At 39.2% G+C, this 8959-nt stretch overlaps 1 protein-coding gene across 1 annotated transcript; it reads right to left on the bottom strand.

Annotated features, from left to right (window-relative positions):
* Window positions 1-395: 395 nt before the first annotated feature.
* On the bottom strand, window positions 396-8469 carry dsc2 (desmocollin 2). Its single transcript, XM_022758172.1, has 16 exons — window positions 8121-8469; window positions 7817-7907; window positions 7471-7679; window positions 7277-7381; window positions 6668-6823; window positions 6208-6352; window positions 5961-6115; window positions 5679-5813; window positions 5344-5529; window positions 4976-5223; window positions 4639-4781; window positions 3867-4088; window positions 2719-2940; window positions 2325-2440; window positions 1948-2223; window positions 396-1507 (listed from the first exon to the last, which is right to left on the bottom strand). Exons 1-16 carry the CDS (start codon window positions 8157-8159, stop codon window positions 1310-1312), a joined length of 2646 nt encoding a protein of 881 aa, XP_022613893.1. The 5' UTR covers window positions 8160-8469; the 3' UTR covers window positions 396-1309.
* Window positions 8470-8959: the final 490 nt, after the last annotated feature.

The raw sequence follows: 8959 nt of genomic DNA, 5'->3' as shown, positions 1-8959 counted from the left end.
GTGGCAGTAGGTGAAACATTGTCGCCCCAATGTTATGTAAAATCAGAGTGCCACTCCTTGTAAATCATTCACCAGAGTACACCTAGAGATTGAGCATAATGAACAACTGTTTCTGCTCTAAAATGCCGGTCAGTCTATCTGCCAAAATACATCAAAACAGCACAAGCAAGCTTCTTTTTTTATTTCACAAGTTAATGTTTATTTAAAAAAAAACAACTGCTGTTATCATGGGGTCAAAGCTGTGAGCCAAGCCTTTAGTGCATATAGTTGAGTTACAGTTTTCACTTTAAAATGCATAGTCTGCTTAATAACAAATGTATTCTATGAATCTTATTTGAAATTGTATTTCCTTTAAATTAAGCTTATATAAAACTAAATCTGACACAGTGAAAAAATTCACCAAGCACACACACTCTTTAATTACCATGCATAATTACAACATGAACAACTTATACACACATATGGGAAAGTCAGATCCCTTTTAATTATCAGGTTCATGGATATTTTTCTGAACTTTTTAGCTTTCCCTCTCTCTGCTAATTCTTGCATTCAGACAGTTGCAGGGAGTGTCAGTTACACCTCACTCCTCCCATTCACACCCATGTGCTGACTTTTGCAGGATTACTGCCAGAGTGTTGCAATAACTTCACCAACAGAGGACTGAAACTACGCCCAGTAGACTGTCAGGAGTTGCGCAGGAATGTGTTTGCACTGACATTTACTGTATCTTTTCGAAAACCAGTGGAAGTCAGTCAGCATTGCTGTCTAAAACTGATAAGTAAATGTAAGAATGTAATCTGAAATGAAGTTGTGTCATTGTCATTTAAGTATTTCTTTTTCTCCAAAAAATATATAAAAACTAAAATATAAAATCAAATTGAGCAGACAGTTTAAAAGCAGCCACACGTACATTGTATCATCAAATTAATAATACCAAAAATACCCAAACTTGTTACTAACTGATAGAAAACCCCACAGCCCAAAACTTCATATATGAATTCAACAACCATCATAACCCTGCAATAATCTGCAAAATTTTAAAGGCAAACAACACATTAATACACAGTAATAGACAACATAATAAGTATATACAACATAGTTTTCAGTGCAAAAGACTTTTACCAAAAAGCAGTGAAGAAAAAAATCTTACAGCAAAATGCAATAGCAGAGCAGTGCATGCACACACTGACACCACCTGCTTGTTCTTTTTCTCATTCATGTTCAGGGGCATACCAAGCATTAAGATCCCAGGCCAGTCTACATCCTGCACAGTCAAAAGTAAACACCATTATTTTCAGCGTTTCATTGTTCATGTCTTTTTGCAGACGTCTGCCAGAGTTTTGAACTTTGGTCCAAGTGTGTTTAGGAAGTCGAGGTTATCAGTGTCGCCATAGTCACTGCAGCATCCCACAGAGCCAGCTGCAGAACCCACCCCCTCAAACCCGTAGCAGTGGACGATGTCATCTGCGTACCGTTCGTCCCCTTCTCCCCCGAAATAGGCCAGTTTCTACAGAGACAGAGTTGAAGGGAGAGGAAGCGTGTTATTACTCTTTGTGGACTAAAACCAGGTAATGGGGAGGGGAGATATTGCACCATGTGATAATATGGCTGCTCAGGATATGACTGGCAGTCAGATATTACACAGTGAACAAACAACTCACCAACAAATTAGAGACATAATATTTCTCACCAAGAAGTTCAGAATTATTAAAGTTTACAGAGGATATGTTCACAGCTTAGAGAGCGAGATTATATTACACATGAGAGTTACCTAAGCTCTTACAGATAACAAAGAAGTTATTAAACCTCAGAGAAAAAAAAAGGTGCACGTACTGGCCACATTTAAGTCTGCCACTTTCTCACACATTTTGTGCTAACATCCACTCTTAGGCATATCTTTGTTGCACTATATATACGGTATATATTTCTGTATATAAACAACATTACCTGGTGTAGATAGTGGCCATTTGTTTGCCAGGTGTGAAGAAGATTCAAGTCATGGGGGAGGAGTTCGGGGACATAGTCAACACAATTGTCTATATACTGATCTTCAATGTGTTGAGTATCATACTGAGTCTGGCCAGAATATATATTAGTTTGAGTATTATATATCCCATTCCCATTTTTGCTTTGACCTCCAAATGCGGCCATGTTCTTCTGCGCCAGCCATTCTTGTTTAATCTCCTTTTGTTCAGTGGAGGGGACAGTGATGAGACTAGGATCCTGGGGAGAAAAACAACAAAACAAAAACAAGCAATTAGGCAACAATTAAATAAATGAAGAAGAGAAAAAAAGGGTATAAGCTTTCATTATTATGTCCTTACCACTTCATCCCCTTTGCCCTCAGTGTTTGACGCGAGCAGGATTCCTGCGCCGTCTCCTGTATCTTCAATGTCGATGTTGTCCCTCTTTGTCACGCAGAAAAAGGCAAGGAGTAGAACTGCAATAACAGAGCAAGAATGATGGAAATGAGTGCACATGGAGTGCATTTTCTAATAATAAAAAAAAAATGCTCCATGTGCTGTAGGCATCACAAGAGTGAGCATAATGGTATTGTGGTGTGCAATATACAATGCATAATTCAGCAACAACAGAATCTTAAGCTTTCTATCACTCTTCCTGCACTTTTACACATGCATGAGCACAAAACTGTTTCATTATCTACACAGTGCAGCCTACACAATTCTGCTGGCAAGAGTATAGCAGTGAGGTACTTACACAGCAGTAGGAGGAGAGCCAGAGGCAACAGCATAGCCAGTAAAGCCAGTCCCCCTAATGACACAGAGCGATCCTGGGCCAAGCACACTCCATTCCTGCACTGGCAGATTCTTACTGTCACCACCTGTACCTCACCAAATCCCTGCAGATCTTTAATATCCACGGGAACCTTGTACAGCCCCTTGATAAGCTTTTTGGTAGGGCTCAATGTAGCTGCAGTTCCTGAGGAGGAAATGTGTATTAAAATAATAAATGAATAAGCCAACCTCAGGTTTTTCCAAGATATTGCAACAGAACATTGTGTAGATCACTTTAAACTTGAATTTAATGTTTCAGAACAGATCTAGTGTTGATTATGACGATTTCAGTAAATACTTTTTTAAACCTTTTTCTTGTTATTACTTTTTATTTGACAACCATTGTTACAAAACATAAAATTAGCTCTTAAAATTGTATTTAAAGAGCTAATTAATTAAACTGTTTTAAAAAAAAAAAAAAAAAAAAAACTGTATACAAAGAAAGAAGTGACAGTGAATTCCACCTCAAAGTGCTATGTCGTTAATATATTACTTGTATGCAGGACCTTTACTTGTAATGGACTATTTTTAGTGTGTGGTATATGCAACTTTTGTTTGAATGATGTGAATTCTTTTTCCAACACATTTTATATTGGCATCAGCCTCAAAAATTAATTTGAGTTCGAATCCCGCATCCGACGGCCCTTTACTGCATGTCATTCCCCCTCTCTCTGCCTCTCCATTTCCTGTCTCTCTCTACTATGCTATCATAAAGGCATAAAAAGCCCAAAAAAATATACTTAAAAAAAAAAAAAAAAAAATGTATTTGAGTTTCAGTTAAGGTCTGATGCCGGCTCTTGGCTCCTTCTCTGGAATGCTTCTGTTAGCTTTCGTGGTAGCAGTTTGTTTTGATAGCTTTCACCAAAACAAAGGTGTTTTTGGAGATGGTAAAGATATGAAAGAATTACTGAGACTTGGATTATGTTGTGCGGAGAGTTTTAACGTTGCTTACAGAGCTTGTACAGATTTTTTTTTTACTGTGGCTAAACAAGTATTTATGCAAACTGTCCCATTAAACATTCCCTCTGTCAGACAGAGTTAGATCAAATGGGTAAAAATACAACCACCTACCATTAACTCTTGTCAGAGACCATTTGCCGTCGTTGTCTGAAGGCAAACTAAAGCTGAAAGGGGAAGAAAGGGGAGACTCGTCTTTGTCTTCAGCCATAACCACCACAGACCCAAGCTCTCCGTCCTGCTCACATATCACCATCTCGCCAATGAGGGGCAGTGGCACGTTGTCGTTGACATCCTCCACCTGAATGATGACTGTTCCTGTGCCTGTTTTGAGGCCTGGAATACATAAGTACTACATTAGTACACGTGCTAGTCAAAAGCGGACATGTCAGTACTGTGAGAAAATGTGATAGACCTAGTCAGTCGAATTCTGACATCACTTGGGCGTCAGTTAATTGGAAAATTCAAATTCTGACAAGTATCTGGGCTAAAAGCCCAACTTCCAACATAATACCGGGCAACTGTGAGTCATTGTAAATATCACGTTGTCAACAGGTGCTCTCAAGGTGAGACAAAGCTAAATCACGCTGTTTGTTCAGACAGATACTGGTGAGGGTGGAGCTGGTGTTCTTAACAATACCATCAAAAGACGTGAAAAAGATGCTCCCCTAACATTCCCAAAGCAGCATTTTCTTGGTGACAGTATGATGGAGTGAGTTTATAAAACAGGTAATAGATGTGAATAAGAAATGTGGTAAGAAAGCAGTGTTGAAGGTTGTTACGTCTTTATCCATGTGCTGATATACTTAAGATATACTTGTGCTTATGATATTTTCTGTATGGAGTCCACGGAAAAGCAAGTGCACAGCATATACAAGCAACTTACTTGCATCAACAGCCTTCATGGTGATGTTGTAAATTCCATTCTGGACAAACTGTGACTCTCTGTCGATTGTGTTTGCGACCCTCAGCTCTCCTGTACTTTTGTCGACATTGATCCAGGAGGCTGGGTCTGTGACCTTGTAATACCTGAGAGACGGTGGAAAAATACATGTGTATTACAAGCATATTTTTCAGTGCAGCAGTCAAAGTCTGCCCTCCAGTGTTTAAGAGAAGTAACATAATCTTCAGCTGGGGTCTTGAGGATTAGCTTTGATTGTGTCTGGCCATACCACAGGAAAAGTTCAATTCTTTAAGACACATTTAAGTATATATTTACTTACATGATCCCATTGCTGCTCTTGGTCTCAGGATCTATGGCTGTGTAACTTCCTATCAGTGTGCCATTTGGTATGTTCTCTTTGACGATGAAGCGGACAGTAGGAGCTGAGAATTCTGGGCCCTCGTCAACATTATTGACAGTGACGGCCACAGGGATTGACAGCCAATTGGCGTTTGCATTGCTCAGCTCAGCTTCGTTGCGGGCCGAAATCTCAAGCTGTACATTTTTGGTCTGCTCATGATTTAAGGCCTGGGAAAAGAAGGAGGGAGTGGGCTTTGGCTTTCCTTATGATGTGAGACTCTACTTTATGTCACGTTGAATAGTTGTACTACTACTAATTTCATAATAACAATACAAAATGTTACTCACCTTCGAGACATACAGAAGCCCCTCATTTGTTTTGGGGTCGGTTTCCATCCTGAAGTTGCCATTTTCATTTCCTTTAGTGATGACGAATTTTGAAATCCAGTTTGGTGTGTTTATTAAATCCTTGTCCTCAACCGGAATACGAAGGATAAGTTTGTCCTTTTCATTTTCATTGATGCTGGTTGTATACTAAAAGGAAACGAAAGCAGTGTTCCTTAGATTAGACAACCAATCTTTGAGCAAAACAAGTTCAAAACACCTGTTTTTCTTTTTTTATTTTACTGTCACGAAAGACATAAAGATAACATTTTTGTAGTAAGTCTTTGCTAACCACTTACAGATGTTTCTTTGAAAGTTGGTGGGTTGTCATTGATATCACCAATAGTAATTGTTGCTGTTCCTGTCGCTTTCAGACCAGTTACTGCACCGTCCAAATCTTGTATTTGAACTGTCACCAAATGCTTGTCTTTTTCCTTAGGAAGAATGTGACAAAATGATATGAAGAAAAGAGAAATAATGTAAATTCAAATAATCCAAGAAACCAATATAGAGCATGTGTAGCATCTCATTTTATGTTGTCTTTCTGAGTGAATTATTAAAATAATGATGGCAGAGCTCACCTCTCTGTCCAGGGTGTTAGTCACCGTGGTGATGACACCTGTCTGTGGGTTGATGGCAAACAGGTTTAATGCAGACAAGAGAGTATACCTGATTTTGACATGGAGGGTACCCTCTAGGTCTTTGTCTGTAGCATTAACCTTCCCCACCACTGTACCTGTGGTGTAAAACATGATCATTGGGTTTATTATCATTCCCACTGGGGGTCAAATACCACAGGATTACCAGTGTGCATTTCATGTGCCTCACCTGGTTTGCTTTGCTCGAGAACAGTAAACTGCATCGAGTCTGGGAATTGTGGAGTATTGTCATTCATATCATCTATAACTATTTTGACATCCAAGGGTAAGTCTGTCTCCTTTTCTGTGGTTTTGTCGAAAACTTGGGTCCTCAGCTGCAACGAAAAAATAAGTAAATTTTACAAGGTTAACATGCAAAAAAATCATCATCAAAAGAAATTTAAAAAGGAAAATAATTCATACTTTCAGTCATGCTTCAAGCAAAAATGCCAAACATTACTTTACCTAATTGCAACTTCTCAATTTTAATTTTTCTTAATGTGATAGTAAGTTTAATGTCTTTTGTACTGTTGTTTAGAGCTTTAGGAAATTATGATGCAGTTTTTTTTGCTGGTTTGTGACATTTCATGGACCAAAAAATAAATCATTAAAAAAAGTAATTGTTAGTTACAATCCTATTTCACACTCACCACAAACTGTGGGAACACCTCACGATCAATCGGACCGTGCACAGTCAACATTCCAGTGTCCGTGTCAATAGTGAACAGGTTCATTGGAGGCTGATTGCTACCAGGTCCACTGATCGTGTAGTACACGTTGTGCATGCCTGAGGAATCTGACACAATCTACAAGAGAAAACACATATATTCCTACATATACAAGAAAACAACAAAAACAAACAAGGATTCTGTTTTTCATAAACCATCTACCAGAGTTAAGGCAACCCTCTGTGACCTATTTCAAATTGTAATACTTCAAAATGGATCAAGAGAATGGGGTGAGGGGGAAAAAAAAAACGTGATTCCTTGATATCCTAAGGCAGATTCCAACGGACAGTCTGGTAATGCAGGTGAAAAAACATCAAAGGACTAAATCAGTACATAAAGTCAGCCGAAAGTAATGTAATTAATAGGTGTGTCTGGGTGTGTGAATCAGATTATCTGGGAAAAAAGATCATGTGAGTAAAACAAAAATAATCTGTGAACTTGTATTTCCAGTAAAGACTTGAAAGTCATGCAGTGTGAAGCTGATATAGCCTACTATCTTAGAGTAGCTTGTGTTTTCAACATTAAAATTACCTTTTCAATGTCTTTTGGAAAAGGTCCCGCGTCATTCTCTAATATGTTGAAGGGTGGGGGACTCCATCTTCTTTTGGAGCGCTTCAGGAAGCCTTGGCCTTTGTACTGTGGCATGCAAATGAAGGGATTTTTTTTAAGTCCCATGTGTACCATTCTGGCCTGTATAAACAAGGTTTACTGCACAGTAGTTTTACCTCTCTCTTCTGGAGTTGTCTGTGGACAAGGTGAACTTCTATCTCACTTTCCGGTCCCCTGCCGTCGTGAGCCCACACAGAAAATGTCCGCCCTCTTGTTGCCACAGATACAGTATTTACAGCCACTATCTCCCCATTTGTCTTTATTGTAAAACTCGGGTCCTTCAAACTGAAGTGCAGTGAGTTGGTGTCGCAGTCGGTAAGTGTAACTGAAAGGCGAGAAAGAAAAGGTTAAGGAAAGGGAGGTACAAAACAAAAGCCAAAAAGCCATTACAGGAAAGGGTTCCAGGTGAAGTGGGTAAAACGGTTACATAACGAGTTAATGAACAGATTATCAGAAAAGTACCTTTTGTGACTTCGTATCCAACCGGAATTGTTTGTGGCACAAGCACATAGAGATTGTTCGGGATAAAACACGAGTCCACACAGGATAGGACCTGAGGTAGAGTCGTTCTTATAGTGAGTTTCAGTTTATAGTGAGTTTGTTAATATAAATGAAAGGTGTCCCATTAACAGCAAATAACATTAGGCTATAACTATATTTCGTTGTAGTGTTGACAAGTTTAAAAGTAAAAGCGTTACATTTGTTTTAATAAAGACTTATGTTTTAGTACAGTGGATACTTAAAAAGAAAAAGAGACGGAACTTACCATCATCAGGCAAATGCTGAAAATTAAAACATTCGCCATTTTTGAAAACTTTTGATGCACTCCTGCTCTGCGGGAGGAAGCGAGCTAGACTCCTCCGAAAGCGAATCGTCCAGAAAGTGACAGTTGATTGATTTGTGACTCCGTTTAAAGCCGAAAAGGACAAACTCGCCTGTCCCTGCACTTGTGCTCTCTGTGGGAACAGGCAGGGTTTACCGAGAGCCCTGGTATCTGTCTGTCGCTACTGGCACTGACTCAAACGACCGACACACCTAGGCTGCCACACCCAGACTGTCAACCTCCCTGGTACGATCAAAAGGCGAAGCACCTTTGGGCTGTGCTCTGGGATGTGTCGCTATTGTACTGAACACGTCAACTCCTTAAAGTTTTCAAATATATATATTTTTTCTGCCAGCAGGGGGAAACATTGTCTAAGTCTTTTGCCAGCTAAAGTGACTCCGTAATCAATTTTCATACTGTTGCAACACACCAGAACGAAGCCAGACACCATATAATTCCCCATGGAAGAGTTATGGTTTCATCCTATGAGATACAAATGCCTATAAAAGCGATAAAGAGTCTTAAAGGAACAATGCCATGTCTGTCAAAGCTGAGCAGGTGCTCTTGAAGATGTGTAAGCTGAAGATAGATAGATGAAGTCATTTTTATTAGAAATCATCTATTCTATTTTTATTTATTTTTTACATTTTTACATTTACCCTTGGGATTATTACTTGTTTGTGTATCTGCTTGTCTTTCAAAAGTATCTGGCTTAAGAAACCTCACCCAGGTCCACACAGAGATTGACCCCTGCATGCCCCTCCTTTCTCCTCTGCAGCTCT

Source organism: Seriola dumerili, unplaced genomic scaffold (assembly GCF_002260705.1).
Source record: "Seriola dumerili isolate Sdu_G_001 unplaced genomic scaffold, Sdu_1.0 BDQW01000291.1, whole genome shotgun sequence".
NCBI classification, from domain to species: Eukaryota; Metazoa; Chordata; class Actinopteri; order Carangiformes; family Carangidae; genus Seriola; species Seriola dumerili.
The sequence above is the reverse complement of the archived record's forward strand: the minus strand, read 5'-3'. Positions and strand labels throughout refer to the sequence as shown.

Coding starts and splice junctions, on each gene's coding strand:
- dsc2 (XM_022758172.1), bottom strand. CDS start 8,159: ATGGCGAATGTTTTAATTTTCAGCATTTGCCTGATGATG. Junction 5,530..5,678: donor CAACTTTCAAAGAAACATCT/GTAAGTGGTTAG, acceptor GTTTCCTTTTAG/TATACAACCAGCATCAATGA. Junction 4,089..4,638: donor CATGAAGGCTGTTGATGCAA/GTAAGTTGCTTG, acceptor TATGTATTCCAG/GCCTCAAAACAGGCACAGGA.